Source organism: Hyaena hyaena, unplaced genomic scaffold (genome assembly GCF_003009895.1).
Source record: "Hyaena hyaena isolate Hyena2069 unplaced genomic scaffold, ASM300989v1 scaffold_1925, whole genome shotgun sequence".
NCBI lineage: Eukaryota > Metazoa > Chordata > Mammalia > Carnivora > Hyaenidae > Hyaena > Hyaena hyaena.
Genome location: NW_024082566.1, coordinates 30,081 through 46,895, shown reverse-complemented (window position 1 = coordinate 46,895; position 16,815 = coordinate 30,081). Strand labels below are relative to the sequence as shown.

Genomic DNA, 16,815 nt, shown 5'->3' with positions numbered 1-16,815 from the left:
TGTGGCACACACAAAGGGCTTTGAAAAGACGGCCACTGGTTTGGAATTCTTTTCCATGGCCAAGGAGACGAGATGCCCTGCTCATCCATGTCAGCAGTATAACAAATACTTTAATAAAAGTGTTTTTGGTGGACTTATGTCAAAACATTAAGCAGGATGGTTATTTCAGAGAGATAGACCCACGCCCGTGGACAGTGTGATTGATTCTGCAAAGCCTACTTCTTTCCAATCACCTGGATAATGCTAAGGATACATACAAAAAAATGCTGAACAGACACACACACATATATTGCACATACAAAGAGAAAGGAAACATCATGACATTTCTTGAAACAAATTGCATATTAAACTGTCTCAAAATCATGGTAATGAATTTTCCTCTTAGGAGAATAAAGTCAGTTGAGATCGAGAGTGCTAGAGAGGCTTATAGTGTGCTGGAGAGTTTAAATATAGTGAAGGCAAAAAAGGAAGGAATATTTTACATTGTGTAAAAGCCCCTGTGTGAGCCTAGGGCTGATTTGGATCTTCACCTTGAAAGAAATAAACTCCAAAGGATTTTAAGTGAAGGACCAACATAATTTGACTTACATTTAAAAAAAATAATGTGTAGGGAATGGATTTCAGAGCAGCAAGGCAGGATCAAAGAGACCAGTTGGAAGTCTGTGCTGAGTGCAGGGGCCTGGACCAGAGCAGTGCAACAGTGCTGGAAGCAGTTAGTCTAGACCTGAGAACGATCCAGGAGGTAAAATCCAGGAGACATAAAATTTAACTGAAAGGGGAGGTAAGCAGTGGAGGTTAAGCATACCTCCTGCCATATACCACTCAGCGAACCCTGGGACCATCCATTAAGAGCGGAGGCACTAAAAGAAGAAAATACTTTGAATATGGAAAGATGAAGGTAAATCATTAGAAATGTTGAGTGAACGGTGAGTCTGGAAGGGTGTGAGGTCCTAACTGGGGTCAAACAGAGCTCTTCCTCTGCCAGAAAGGGAAAGTGTTATTTTATTCATAGGAACAATTAAAAACACGACATTTCATTATTATAGATGTTTTTCACAACTATGTCCCCTGGGTCTCTGTTCCAGTTTATTTTCAGCTACCTGTCAGCAGAAGTGCTAATTGGGGATTGTAATACACACACACACACACACACACACACACACACACAACACACACACACACCACATGTCACATGTGCACACACGTCTGTTATTATGACCATTTCCTGCTCAGAAATTTCTTTAATATTATTCCTTCAAGTGAATATCTCCCCAGATACTCAGCTCAGTAAAAGTAGCTCTATGAATAACTATCTCAGATACACATCCCTTTATAACTAAGCCATGTCCTTTTGCAAACAATGGCTGCCACTTTCTAAAAGGGTAGACAATTTTAACATTCTAAATCTTTCTTGTCAAAAAGATTATGCTATTATAATAGGAAAAAGTGTAATAAAGCCTTAGCTCTTAGACAGAGGATACATGGGGCTAAGATATTTATCCAAGACCCAGGAAATCAGGCTGAGAGGGGGGATCAGTCATCTGGGAGAATTCCGCATGCGGCAGGAAATGTCACAAAACAAGATCAGAAGCTGCTTCGGTCCTGGCCTAGAATAGAGTGAGTTTGGAGTTTTCCTGAAGATAGTCCTAACCCTCTAACTTCTGTTCTAGAAGGCCTGGTCCATTTCATTTTGGTGAAGGCTCTGGCAAGGCAGTGTAGGAAAATTAGAATGTGTAAGGGATGTAAAATGTTCATGTTACATTCTTAGGACACTGTCAGGTGTGAGGAGTCCTGGATGGATACCTCTGCTCTGTATTCTCCTTAATGCCCTCCCCCTTAACCTGGGAAACCACTTGAATTTGGTGGCATTTACCCTTAGCTCATTTAGTGATCACTCCTTATGGGTGATGATGACTGCTACCATCATTTGTTACTCTGAGGTTGAAGTCAAGATATAAAAGCAAGGTCTTCCACATACTGTTTTATCTTTCTTTAAGATGCAGGGCACACACTCCTGCTAAGGATATTCTGCAGGGTTTTAAATCAAGTGGGCTAAGAAAGATCTCATAGAGTGACCTGATGGTAAAATAATGTATATGGATAAGGAGGCACTTCTTTCACCACCATATTTCAGAACTCAGTTGTGAAAATTAGTATGGTTTTTCCATAACAGTAGGAGTTATGGATGGAGGTTGAGAGGAGTTTGTTAATAGTAAAAGCATCCTTTGGAAACTCCTCCCACAAGATCTACTGATGCTGATGCAGAGGTAGACTGCTGAGGCCTAATTCAACTAACATACTGTCAGCCAACATGGGTTCTGATCACACTGAAAGAGCAGTGTTATTCTGGGAAATATTTATTCCTTGTGTTCTGATTTTAATGAATAGGCATCATAAGTACAGATTCAAATTAACACTTCCCCAAAATTTTGTCTGTTAGAATTCTAATGGATAAAAGTTCTTATGCTATGATTGGCTCCATGTATTTAACAGGAATAGTCCCTGAATCAAGCTTAAAAATCTCTAATGGACCAGTAAAAACCCATGTCAATGATCTAATAAACAATAACTTTCACTGAATTCCCGTTACTTTCTTCTCCCTACCTTTGCCTTTCCTCAGGCTCTGGCATGCCTTCAATGGTCATTACTGTGGATATTTTGGACAGCGAAGAATGTTTGAAATATCACAAACAAGTGATTTCATTTTGCCATGTGATGTTAATGAATATCCCATAGAAATAAAAGAAGAAAACAAATTCACAGAGAAGAAGCAAAAATATGAATATCCTCTGGTATTTGACCAGCAAAAGTAAGACCATTTGGTTTCTCTTTAGATGAGCAGACAAGAATTAAACTCTTTTTTTTTTTAAGTTTATTTATTTATTTTGAGAAAGAGCACAAGCAGGGAAGGGGCAGAGAAAGGAGAGAGAGACTCTCAAGCAAGCTCCGTGCTGCCAGCACAGAGCCTGATGTGGGGCTCAAACTCATGACCTGAGCTGAAACCAAGAGTCAGACACTTAAATGACTGAGGCGCCCAAGCACCCCAAGAATTAAACTCTTTTGACACTGTGACACTGTGCTGGACATGGAGAATTCAAAAGTGAAAAGTCAAAGACTTTTCAATAACATTGCAGTCCAATGAAGGTGGGAAACATGTAAACAAAAAGCTACAATTCAGTATAATAGTACTTCTAGGAAAATGTAATTCTTAAGATAATCACAGAGGAGTAAAGTAGATATGTCTACTTAAATCCTGTGTAAGTAAAAGCACTAAATAATGAAAGACTATGATGTAGTTTTTCAAGACTAGGGAATCCAGTGAGTAAGTAAGGAAGACATGGTGGAAAATAAAGCAAGAATGTTTTATAGAGACCAAATCATAATGGGCTTTGCTTATGGGCCAACATAGGATTTTAAACTTTACAGAAATCATAGTGACAGAATACAGGAGAGAAAAAACATGTCTGAAGAAAAGGGGAGTGCTTTTGGTTTTGGACAAGTGTAAGTCTAGATGCTTGGGGACATCCAAGTGGAGATATTTAATGAGCATTGAGATAAGCCTGTCTGGATGTTGAAAAGGAAGCCACATGCACGTGGTATGATGGCAAGTAGTAGTGAGGACACATTTGTAGAATGTGGCAGTGAAGTCACATAGGACAATAGAAAAGTAAACACTGGATTGGCATTATTTCAGCTGATGGCCCTGGAGAGGGTAATTTCAATGGAGTGATGGGGTAAAAGTCACAGGGTAGTGCTTGAGAAATAAATAGATGTAAGATGAGATAGAATATATTACTTTGTAAGGAAGTCAGATAGCTCTAATGTTGAACAAGAGTTTGGTTCATGGGTATGCTTGTGTCTCAGGAATACCTGAGCACTGCTTAAATTTTTTTTTAATGTTTTATTTATTTCTGAGAGAGAGGGAGAAAGAGAGAGAGAGAAAGAGAGACAGCGTGAGCAAGGGAGGGTCAGAGAGAGAGAAGAAGATACAGAATCTGAAACAGGCTCCAGGCTCTGATCTGGCTGTCAGCACAGAGCCCGAGGTGGGGCTCGAACCCACGAACTGTGAGATCATGACCTTAGCTGAAGTCGGACGTTCAACCAACTGAGCCACCCAGGCGCCCCACCTGAGCACTGCTTAAAGGCTTAGAGGAGGACAGTTCTCCATCAGGGAACAGAGTGATGGCAAAAGGTGTTTTGTGCTTTTGTGACATTCAGTCCTGGTTTTGATGTGGTTGGATCTTTGTCATTATGGAAACGATTGGTGCTTAATTGAGCTCAACATCAGCAAAACATGGTGGATGTCCTTAGGGAGCCAGATCTCCCTGGACTGGTAACATGGAGCAGACCAGAACTGGGGGAACTGACCAGATGACTCAAAAGAACAACCGGAGGGGATTGTCTAAAATAAAGCCCTTTAGGGATATCCTACATGGGTCAAAGCTGGAGAGGCTCCATGCCATCATCTAGTCCAACAGTAGGTAGAAGAAATAGGAACCGAAGCTAAGAGTCACAGGCCACACAGGAGCAATTTGAGAAAATCAACAAGGGTTCCAAGTGACTGCCAAGACTCCACTGAAGGGTTCAAGTCTTGCCTTCGCTGGCCAGCAAGAGCTCTGGAGAAGACATCTTGCCAAAACGTGAGAGGTGGTGTAGTAGAGCCAAAACTCATCAAGATATGGTAAAATTTCCCACACAAAGTTGATCACTGGGTATTTGCTGGGCCTTGAACATCCATTTATCTTAGTACTCAAAATAGTATGTTTTAATTTAGTAATATGCATCTCCTTCACTAGCTCTGTGAGTTCCTTGAGGATTAAGACCCTGTTTTACACATCTTTATATACCCAGTTCTTAGCTTAAAGATTAGCACATAACGGGCACTCAAAAAGTATTTGAGTGAATAAAGAATGACTAATTAAATGCAGAGGTAGCATCCTTAGTACTGGTGCCATTAAAGCCAGAGAATTTGGGATGCAGAGAAAGAAATGTAACGGATGTAGCAAGCAAGGAACACAACGACGTGGTTATATGCTAACAGTTTTTCTTGTATCTTTTTACACAGATGGAGAAAAATGAGTTCAATGTCTTTGCTTTTCAAACGCACACCTCCCAAAGCCTTTGAAGTGGATCATGATTTTAAGTTTTTCAAGTCTCTTTCTTCTCCCAAGGTAGCCTTAAAACAAACAAGTGAACAAAAAAAAGATAAAGCACTTTGCTTTGGTTTTCCTGAATTTAGATCTCTCTGGTACATGAGTTTTCTATTACTGCTGTTACAAATTACTACCAGCTTGGTGGCTTAAACAATATAAATTAATTATCTTACAGTTCTATATGTCAGAAGTCTGACCTGGGTCTTATTGATCTAAAATTAAGGTGTTGCCAAAGCTATGTTCCGTTTCTGGAGTCTAGGGGAGAATTTCAATGCTTTAGTTTGGGGCCTTCATCTTCAAGCCAGACATGTTTCTTCTCCTCGACTACCTTCCTGTGGTCATATGTCTGTGACCCCATGGAAAAGTTTCTCTGCTTTTAAGGATGCCTGGGATTAGACTGGGCCCACTTGACTAATCCACCTCCAGGTTCCAGACCTAAATCATATCTGCAAACTCCCTTTTGTCATGTGAGGCAATGAAATCACAGGTTGCGGGTGGGGGAAAGAGAGTGGGGACATCTTTCGTTGCCATGATTCTGCCTCTCACAGACTGACATATTTTTCTTCAGTGCAGAATTAGGAGAGATATGGGCCCTGCTATTCATTCTATTTCCAATATTTGTAAAGAGGGGATATAGCATGAGTCTTTAGGCTAAGGTGTGGTATTAATTGAAATCGATTTCTTCACGATCTTCCATACAATAAACCAAACTTAAGCTTTCTAAACTTACCTTCTGTTGCCAACCTCCCATTGCCCCACCCTCTACAAATAAGGCTGGTTGTTATTTCCTGAGCACTCCTGACTTCTGTCCCAACAGTTCACCTGGGCTGTCCTTACCACATCGTGACCTTTCTGTCTGTCAAGCCCATCCCACCTTTGTAATTGACAAAGGATCAGCATTCAGAATAGAAAAAGAACTCCTAAAAATCAATAAGAAAAAAAAAGACAGTTCAATTTTTTAAAAATGGTCAAATACTCAAATAGATACATCATAGAAGGAAAAAAACATTTGCCAATAAGCACATGATGAGATGCTCATGAGTAAACATGGAAATTCCCATCAATAGTATTCTGAGATACCAATTTACACTCAGCAGATTGGCAAATATCAGAAAGTCTGACAATATCAAGGGTCAGTGTGCATTTGGCACAAACAGAACACTAATCTGCTGGAAGAAGTAGTGTAAATTGGTAGAACCACTTTGGAAAACAATATGGCGCTATCTAGCAAACCTGAAAATAGGTATAGCATCCTAGATATATATCTTTGGGAAATGCTTAAATCATGGTTAGAAGGCAGGTCCAAGAATGCTCAGAGCGGTACTGTTTGTAATAGAAAAACCTGAAAGCAGCCTAAATTCTCGTGAACATTATAATCAGAACACAATTATGGCATATCTATAAATTGGAATACTACAGAGGAGTGAACATAAATGGACCAAAACGTTCATGTATATGGATAATTGTTTGACACGTGCTATTGAATGGGAAAAGTTTTGCTTAATAATATACACATAATTATTTCATGTATATAAAAGTCAAGAAGAGGCCAAACTAAATAAAATATTGTTTGGGCAAAAATTCACGTAAAGTAAAACTATATAAAAGAAAGCAAGAGAATTAAAAGCACAATATTCAGGACAGTCATTACATTTTAAAGGCAGAGGAAAAGGACTCAGAACCTCAAAGCTGAGGGAATTGTTTCAATACATAAAACAGAGCAGTGGGTCCATGGATGTTCATTATGTCATTATTCTTTCACATCATCAACTTCATATTTGATAAATACTTAATATTTTCCAAATGAAGTGGTTTTCCTAAGCCCTGCCTTTCTGTCCACATGGAGCTCAGCCGCTCCCAGAAGGCAGGGCACTGGGGGGAAGGACAGCATGGCGAGTGGGAAGGACAGGTTTAATCTTAAATAAATTATTTTATCTCTTGACTCACCTGCAAACCCTTTGACGTGTTGTGGCAGGAGGATTAAATGTGAAGATGCATACAATTATGTCATAGATTCTCAATAAATGTTCATGCCACATTCTCCAGCAATCCTGATCTCTCCCTGCTTTGTGCTTTATACTGTATTCATTACCATATTCTCCAGTCAATCACAGTATTTGTGTACTTACCTTTACTTCCCACCCACCACTGAGTCCTAAGTTCTTTATGGCCAAAGACCTGTGCATAGCATGTAACTCAATAGGATTGAATAGGATTGAAATGGTACAACCTAAAAATAAAGATTGGTATGTACTTTTAATATTCTCTTCCAATTTGAAGATAAGAAATATTTTGAGTAATTTAACTGAAACATTAAATATATTTTGGGGAAATCTTTAGCAAAGTTTTAAACGTCTTGAAACAATTAAATGCCCCCAAAGATTGCCTACCCCTTAGCACACCTTTATCTTCTCAACTGATTGGTAAAATAATGAAACTTTAATGCTAAAGTTGAATTAAAGCACCCTTTTCTTGGGAATCTCTGATTCTACCAGAATCTTGTTTTGCCCATTTCTTTTCTTTCTCAATTGTATAAAATGTATTCATTCACTTCTTTTTGACATATTGTTATCAGTAATAATACAATGATAGTAAATCTTACTTTTGAGTAGTACCCCCCATCTGCGTTATTTCATTTGATCCTCATAAATAATCAACAGGGAAAGAACTTGCCCAAGATCATGCAGCTAATAAGCATCAGAGTCGGGATTTGAACCCTGATAGAATGTGCCCACTGCACTAACCATCCACTTCTGTGTTTTGCAGATTCGAAGACATGCCTTAGAAGGATTCCTGGCAGAAAACAGAGAGGCAGGAATTGTTTTCGGCTCTCTTCCTATATATAGGGTGAGTTGGAGGCTTCTGGGACTAGAGTAGTCAGAAAACAAGGAATCTGACGTCTCATTCCTGACCCTGGGCTACCCAACAAGGTTGAAGAAAACCACGTAACCAAGCAGATTGACGCTTCTATGAGCATGCTCTGTCCAATCCCAAAGAAGTCTCCAGTTCTAGGTGCCCGTGGCCTTGACCATTTCTCTCTGCCATTTCCCATTAAACAACACTGCAGGAAACTATTTCAGACCTTAACTTGGATCTTCATCACCTACAGGATAAAATCCAAATACCTTTAGCCTGGCATACAAACCCCTCATAATCTCTCCTCTGCCTGAACTGTATGATTTCATTTTCTACCACATTTTCCCATGTACCTTACACTCCAGCTGTGCCAAATTACTCACCATTCCTTATGCACCACCACTCTGCCCTCTTCTATGACTTTGCCTGTGTTGTCCATTGGCCCAGAATTCATCCTCTGCCCAGAATTTTCTCCTCCTTACTCACTCTCCTCCAGTCTCCACTAGGGATAACCTCTGTTAAATTAAAGAACTAATTGAACCAAGAATAATAAACTGAAGAAGAGATACTTCAGCTTAACCTTAACTTATTATTTAACAAAATGTTATTTCTCTTCCCTAAGAACATGTTCCCTGTAATAGGACCAAACACTTAAGCTACAGATGATGCTAAGGATGAAATATCAAGAAGTCATAGTGGGTATCTGGGAAGGAGGGGTATATTTTAAAGCAGTTGGACCTTTCATTCCCTATTCCCCCCCCCCATTTCACATTACAGGAGTAATCACCTTAAATATGTCTTACTAAACCTTTACTTATGACTTCTAGGTACCAAGCCCCACTAGCCTCAGATTTCTTCCACTCATTGGTTCAGAAGCACAAAGGGAATATTCAGATGTCATTCCAGGAAAAAAGAAGGGAGGTCACTTTCATGATAAGGTTAGTACTTAGAATTCCCTAGCATATCCCATTTATGTCTGGATTGTTAACTATTTCTTTGTTCCCAGAGACAAAGAAATTCGTTCAGTGAGATAGAAATCATGAATTTGCTGGACAGAAAGCAAAATTAAACAGGACCTCTGAACCTGACAAATAAAAATTTCCAGAGCTAATTTAAGACTTAGATTCACTGCCTAGTTTTGAAAGCTGGGCAATGTGACATAACACGTCTGAGGGTTGTATAAGCATCCTTCTTCTGAATGTTATGGTACCTACAGCACAGAGCCATTAAATCAGTAAGTCTCTGGCTCACCAGCCAGATCAAGAAGATTTTTGTGAATTAATAATAGGCATAGCTAACATATAATGACTTACAGTTTATGTAGTACTTTTAGAAATGATTCCCCTCATTTTCACAACTACAAAAAATTGTTATACCCATCTTAAAATTGGGAAAAGGTAGAGCCTAACCAGAGGGTAAGTCACTTGCCAAAGATCACATAAGAAATAAGTGATAAGCTGAGATCTACTTGTGACTCCAAATTTCATGCTCATCCTATTAAACCCTACAGCCTAGAAAATCCAAATGCTGTCACTCTTCTACTAGTTCTAGGAAGCTTGAATGGGCGTAACTTAACCTGTGGCCATTCATTTCATCTTTAAAATAAAATAGATGAAATGTGGGGCTCCTGGATGGCTCAGTTGGTTAGACACCCAACTCATATATCAGTTCAGATCTTGATCTCAGGGTTCATGAGTTCTAGCCCAGCACTGGACTCTATACTGATAGCACATTCTTCTCTCTGAGAGAATTCTCTCTCTCTGCCCTTCCCCTGTGCATGCCCTCTGTCTCTCAAAATAAATAAATAAACTTTAAAAAAATGGATCAAACCTTAAGAGGAAGGTCTAACATATGGTACTTCTTGTAAGCCTCATTCCATGATGTCATACCAAAAACAGAAAGGAGATGGTTCATCTTGTTTGTGCCTAATGGAATAAAAGATAAAAATCATAACTCCCACCACCAGAACAAAATGCTTTATTTAATTATATGGAAATCTTGACCATTATTTTGTTAGCTTATGTACTAAATGATTCCTGTTAATCATCAGCTCTACCAATTATTTGAATATGAATTTTTGGCAGTAGAAGAGCTTTCTATAACATAATATAACTTACTTTTAATTGTTTAAAGTAGTGGATGAAACACTGTGATATAAAATAATCCACGACTAATGGGTAACCAAAAGAGTGTTTGTTTAGGGATTTATAATTTATATATTTTATGCTTGCATTTCCATTCTTATTTGTTTTGCCTCATCTGATATTAAATATACTTTGCATTCCTTAAGTACAAACTAAGTGACAGAAAGAAGGTAGCTAAATATGTCTTAAATACCAGGAGGAAGACAAAAATGGAATAAAAATTAGTCATGGTTAATCTACATAATGAATAATCTACACTTAGGTAATCAGAAATTGATATGATTAATTTTATCAAAGATCATGAAATATGATAAATTATTTCTCCAAATGCAATAATATATCTATTGTTTTAATAGATTCCAAAATTTTATTTTCTCTTAATAAAGAGAATAAAGCTTTCTTTCACTCTGAGAAATCACTAACTACAGAAGAAGGGCAAAGGGAGTGGATATCTCCATTTGCTTACAGAAAAGGGACCACAAAACTATAATTAAAAATTCCCTTTCTGGTATAATGTACAAAAGAGTTAAGTGTGGTCAGGGGTTAAAATTTGTTTCCAAAATATATTAGGTCCTTTTCAGAAAATTGTTCACTTAGCAAGATGACAATAAAATCTGGAAACGGGTATAGATTAGAGAATCATGGGGCATCTGGGTGACTCAGTCCATCAAGCACCTGACTCTTGATTTCAGCTCAGGTCATGATCTCACAGTTTGTGGGTTCAAGCCCCTAATTGGGTTTTGTGCTAGAGGACAGCCTGCTTGGGATTCTCTCTTCCTCTCTACTCCTGCCCCACTTCTACTCTCTATCTCTCAAAATAAATAAACTTAAAATAAAAAGAGAGAGAGAATCACCATGTTGATTGTCTGAAATTTTAAAAAAACCATACTGCTTAAGTGGGGAAAATAGTGGAAGAAGTCAAATCAATAAATACCCACCAAATGCCTATTTTTATAAAAAAACACTTCCAAGAAGCTGGGTATAACATTACTTCAGAAAATTTAGTGTTCAAATTCCAGTTTTGTGAAACAAACATGTGCAGAATATCTTGAAATACCTATTATGCGCCCTGCACTGTTCTGGGCACTGAGAAGCCGTTCATAGTTCAAGGAGCTCACAGTATAGAGGAGAGAAAGGTCTCTGAGAAAATAGTCCAAAAACAGTTATCTTAATCTCTTTAACTGATTATTTTTAAATAGTAGAAATGCTGATTCCAATTATTAATGTCTTTAAGTAGCTTGTAAATCCCTTTAGAATTAAATGGCTTATAAAATATTAACCACAGCGCAGGATAGCATACATCAAAGCCAAAGTTTATACAGTGCACCTTTGAACAACTCAGGTTTGAATACAAGGGTCTGCTCCGTGCAGATTTTTTTCAATAATTACAGTATTTTCTCTCCCTGATGATGTTCTCAATAAATACACAGTCCAGCAAACTTTCTTTTCCTGATGATTTTCTTAATAATATTTTCTTTTTTTTTTTTTTAATGTTTTTATTTATTTCTAGGAGAGAGAGGGAGAGACAGCATGAGCAGGGGAGGGTCAGAGAGAGTGGGAGTCACAGACTGAAACAGGCTCCAGGCTCTGAGCTGGCAGTCAGCACAGAGCCCGACGCGGGGCCCGAACCCACGAACCGCGAGATCATGACCTGAGCGAAAGTCGGACGCTTAACCGACTAAGCCACCCAGGCGCCCCATAATATTTTCTTTTCTGTAGCTTCCTTTGTTATAAGAATATGGTACATGTGCTAATCCACTGTGTATGTCACTGGTGAGGCTTCCATTCCATAATAGGCTGTTAGTAGTTAAGTATGGGGGGGGGGTCAAAAGTTATACATGGATTTTTCTATTGCATGGTGGGGGCTCCTCCAGGGTCAACTGTAGCTCCTTTTCAGTTTAGCTGTGGGAAGAGAGTGGGAGAACAGGAACTTTGTGACATGTGATCCATTTACACAATTGTGGAAGCATATCCAGTAATAGAAAAATGCTTAAGTGAAAGATATAGAAGAATGCAAATATAAGCATAAAATAAATTAATTATAAAACCCCAAACAAACACTCTTTTGACTACCTGTTAGTTTTGGATTATTCATACATCTGTGTTTCATTCATTACTTAAAACAATGAAAAAATATATATGATAGCATACTTTATAACTTTTCAAAGAATAACAGAAAAACACTCGTAATTTTATTTCAGGTGAAAGGGAATATAAACCATAACTGAGTGCTACTGCTAGTGATAATAGCTAAAATTAGTGTTTATATTAGCATGCCAGGTACAAACCTTCAGGTCTTTCACTGAATCTTTATAACAATGAGGGAGTTAGGATTATTACCCCCATTTGATATTCAAGAACACTGAAGCACAAGAGGATAAGTAATTTATTTAAGATTCCAAACGAAGTAAATAGTAGAGCTGGAATCTAAACCCAGCAGGTCGACTTCAGAGCCCGGACACTTAAACACAATGCAATGTAACTGAAGGGGTCAGGAAGATGCTTGGTGTCTCCGGGTTGGATAACCAGATATGCAGATAATGAACATGAAGAACTCTCCCTTCCCATAACTCTCTGTGCCCTCGCCCTGCTTGATTTTTTCTTCACAGCTCCTATCATTACCTGACATCACATTTCATAAAAGTTCATTTATTTTAATAGTTCTCCCTGACTAGAACATAAGATCCATGAAGGCAGGCACTTTGGCTCATTCTCTATTGGAATTCCAGGGCTTAGAACAGACACCTATGTCACATACACACACACACACACACGCGCGCGCGCGCGCGCACACACACACACACACTATTTGCTGAATGAAAGAATGAAGGAAATCAAGAAGGAGGGGAGAGACCAGGATGAAGTTGGAGAAAATAATGATAGAAAATTAGAGAAATAACATTATTGCAGTTTGGGAAATTGCTCCAGTTAGTTAGCAGATTGATGTGGAGAACTAAGTTTCCCACCTTGTGTTTCAGACAGAAGTGGTCAGGTGACCTGTGAGTGTTCAAGCCTGAAAGATCTTTAGATGCTTGAATTTTGACCTTGGAGGTCTCTCAGTTTTTTTCTTTACTTAAAATGTTCTGTGTTCCTCTCCTTTCTTCCTTCTTTCTTTCTTCCCCATAATAGAGTATAAAATCAAATTTATGTGTACTGTACATATTAGCTGAATATTACTGACAAAATTAGATACTTCTTGTTCTGAATTTTTAAACCAAATAAATTTAGCTTTCTATATGTCTTCCAAAACTATCCAACTCAAAGCCTTTCATTTTTCATTTGTGGGATCATCACTTGATTTTATTTTCTTCTAAGTCAATGGACTCTGACGATATTCATATACAATCTCTCCATGCCTGACAACAACATAGCAAGCTTCTGTAATTGGCTTTGTTTTCATCAAACCCTTGCAGATTGGGCAGTTGAGTCCCAGAATACGTAACTGCCCAGTCAAGTAGTTAGTCTGCTTCTGCTCTTCCACCATACCCTTCTGGAACCCCACCTCCAATTTTGTTTTGTTTTGTTTTTGAGATAGGAGTGTGTGCATGCACACAAGCACTTGAGCAAGTGGGGGAGCGGCCAAAGGAGAAGGGGAGAGAGAGAGAATCCTAAGCAGGTCCACACCCAGTACAGAGCCCAACTTGGGGCTCAATCTCACCATGAGATCATGACCTGAACAGAAATCAAAAGTCTGACACTTAACCTACTGAACCACCCAGGCACCCCCACCTCCAGTTTTTAACACATCTTTACCCTGGAGGCATACAGGATAGTTAAGCAAATAACTACTCTCTTACTAGGAGGATTAAAATCTCTACATAAATTAGTGGTGCAACTTGACTCTAGAAAATTGTATTTATCATATAATGCCAGTTACTAACTGACATCCATTTATTTCACAGAGTCAACGGAAGAGAAGTCTGAAAAGAAATTTGGTCCCACAAATAAATCTGGCTTCTTCCTTCTTCCCAACCATCAACAACTGAAGAGAATAAAATCAGATGTGGCTGCAGTGGCCTGAGCTTCACATGAATGATACTCCAGTCTTTATTTCAGGATGAAAAGTCAAATATCCCAGACACTGTCACCCATATCTGTATCCTCAGGCCATCCATCAATGAAGAAGATTGCTCATGGAGCCTAGGTGGCCTCAGCTCTAAACAAGGAAGCAGCAAGCAGCCAGTTAGCCAATTTCTTTCATACATGGAAATCCACTTAATGAATAGGGAATGTTTCTTGCTTACTGTCAGCAGCATGACACATAAAGAAACAAAGAGTCAATAGCATAAGCAGATTGAAAATAATATGGTTATCAGTGATCAGCTTTTCACCTCTCCCCCCTTGTTCACCCTAATTCATAACCAGAATTATCAGAATTTGTGTCATCCTATGTGTTATATTAAAAAAATATTAAAAAGAAAAATGTGCCAGTCAAGTCTCTAGCTCTTTATTTCGTTCATTTAGGGAAATGTCCTATGGAAGAAAATGTTTAGAGTTTTTCAGATAAAGTTAAAAGCTATTTACATTTAGTCTAGAAATGACTCCAGATAAAAAGAATTATCTGGAGTTCTGAAGGAAAGAGGGAATCCACAGAAGCAGACAGCGAGGTCCAAGTGATCTTCAAACCACACAGGGGGAGGCAGTTCCCTTACTGGGAGAACATTTGGTAGAGGCTGTGTGGCCTCCCCACAGGTAAAGGTCCCAGTGGACCCTGGAGAACAGTCACATTCCCTGCTGTTGGACGTTAAGGGTGAAGCCTGGTGCTGGATGTGTGTTGTGATTTATCATAATCCCTGATTTTTTTCTTTCTGTATTCAAAAATAAGAAAAGGAAAGAAAAATTAAAAATTTGAATAAATGGGGCAGTGAACAGAATGAAATACTATTGAAATTACATCCCATTTCCCCGAGAAGTCAAACTATGAAGTACTTTATGGTTCATAAACTAAGCAGGCGGAGAGGCTTGTGCTGTTCCTCTAAAGCATGGTTGGCCCAGTTGGTTAGGGTTTAGTGTAACAGCGTCTTCTCCAGTCATTGGTGCTCCCAGGAGATGAGGAGAGAGAAAAGAGGGTAGAAGGTTTATGTGAGTGAATCATAGCAGAAAACTTTCCCAACCTGGGGAAATACACAGACATCAAAATCTAGGAGGAAGAGAGAACTCCTATTAGACTCAACCGAAGCCGACTGTCAACAAGGCATATCATAGTCAAATTCACAAAATATCCAGGCAAAGAAAGAATCATAAAAGCAGCAAGGGAAAAATGTCCTTAACTTACAAGGAAAGATACATAACAGCAGACCTATCCAAAGAAACTTGGCAGGCCAGAAAGGAGTGGTAGGATATATTCAATGTGCTGAATCAGAAAAGTATGCAGCCAAGAATTCTTTATCCAGCAAGGCTGTCATTTAATATAGAAGGAGAAATAAAAAGTTTCCCAGAAAAACAAAAACTAAAGGAGTTTGTGACCACTAAACCAGCCCTGCAAGATATTTTAAGAGGGAATCTCTGAGGGGAGAAGTCGGGGGTTGGGGGGGAAGATCAAAAGCAACAAAGACTAGAAAGGACCAGAGACCACCACCAGAAGCTCCAACTCTACAGGCAACACAATGGCAATAAATTCATATCTTTAAGTACTCACTCTAAATGTCAATGGACTAAACGCTCCAATCAAAAGAGATAGGGTAACAGAATGGATAAGAAAATAAGATCCTTCTATATGCTGTTACAAGAGACCCATTTGAGATCTAAATACACCTTCAGATTGAAAGTAAGGGGACCGAAAACTATCATGCTAATGATCACCAAAAGAGAGCCAGAGTAGCCATACTTATATCAGACAATCTAAATTTAAAAATAAAGAATGTAACAAGAGATGAAGAAGGACATTATATCACAATTAAGTGGTCTAGCCACCAAGAAGATCTAACAATTGTAAACATTTATGCTCCAAACATGAGAGCACCCAAATATATAAATCAATTAACCACAAACATACAGAAACTCATTGATAATAATACCATGATAGGAGAGGACTTCAACACCCCACTTACAGCAATGGACGGATCATCTAAATAGAAAATCAACAAGGAAACAATGGCTTTGAATGACACACTGGACTGGATGTACTTAACAGATATATTCAGAACATTTCATCCTAAAAAAGTAGAATACACATTCTTCTGAAGTGCACACGGAACATTCTCCAGAATAGATCACATACGGGGACACAAATCAGCCCTCAACAAGTACAAAAAGACAGAGATCAGATGATGCATAGTTTCAGACCACAACACTATGAAACTCGAAATCAACCACAAGAAAAAATTTGGAAAGACAAGAAATACTTGAAGACTGAAGAACATCCTGCCAAAGAATGAATGGGCTAACCAAGAAGTTAAAGAGGAAATTAAGAAGTACATGGAAGCCAATGAAAATGATGACACCACAGCCTGAAACCTCTGGGACACAGCAATAGCGGTCATAAGAGGGAAGTATATAGCAATGCACGCCTTCCTAAAGAAGGAAGAATGGTCTCAGATACACAACCTAACCTTACACCTTAAAGAGCTGGAAAAACAACAGCAAATAAAACCCAAAACCAGCAGAAGACAGGAAATAATAAATATTAGAGCAGAAATCAATACTATCAAAACAAAATAAAA

At 38.6% G+C, this 16,815-nt stretch overlaps 1 protein-coding gene across 1 annotated transcript in view; it reads left to right on the top strand.

Moving 5' to 3' along the window:
* The window catches only part of LOC120226986 (WD repeat-containing protein 64-like), a 109,466-nt gene extending 94,883 nt beyond the window's left edge, over positions 1-14,583 (top strand). The window contains exons 23-27 of the mRNA XM_039225148.1: positions 2,621-2,809; positions 5,066-5,171; positions 7,920-8,000; positions 8,837-8,947; positions 14,056-14,583. Of these exons, the coding sequence (XP_039081079.1) occupies positions 2,621-2,809; positions 5,066-5,171; positions 7,920-8,000; positions 8,837-8,947; positions 14,056-14,139 (571 nt within the window). The 3' untranslated portion in view covers positions 14,140-14,583. The remainder of the gene's footprint in view (positions 1-2,620; positions 2,810-5,065; positions 5,172-7,919; positions 8,001-8,836; positions 8,948-14,055) is intronic.
* The last annotated feature ends 2,232 nt before the right edge of the window (positions 14,584-16,815 follow it).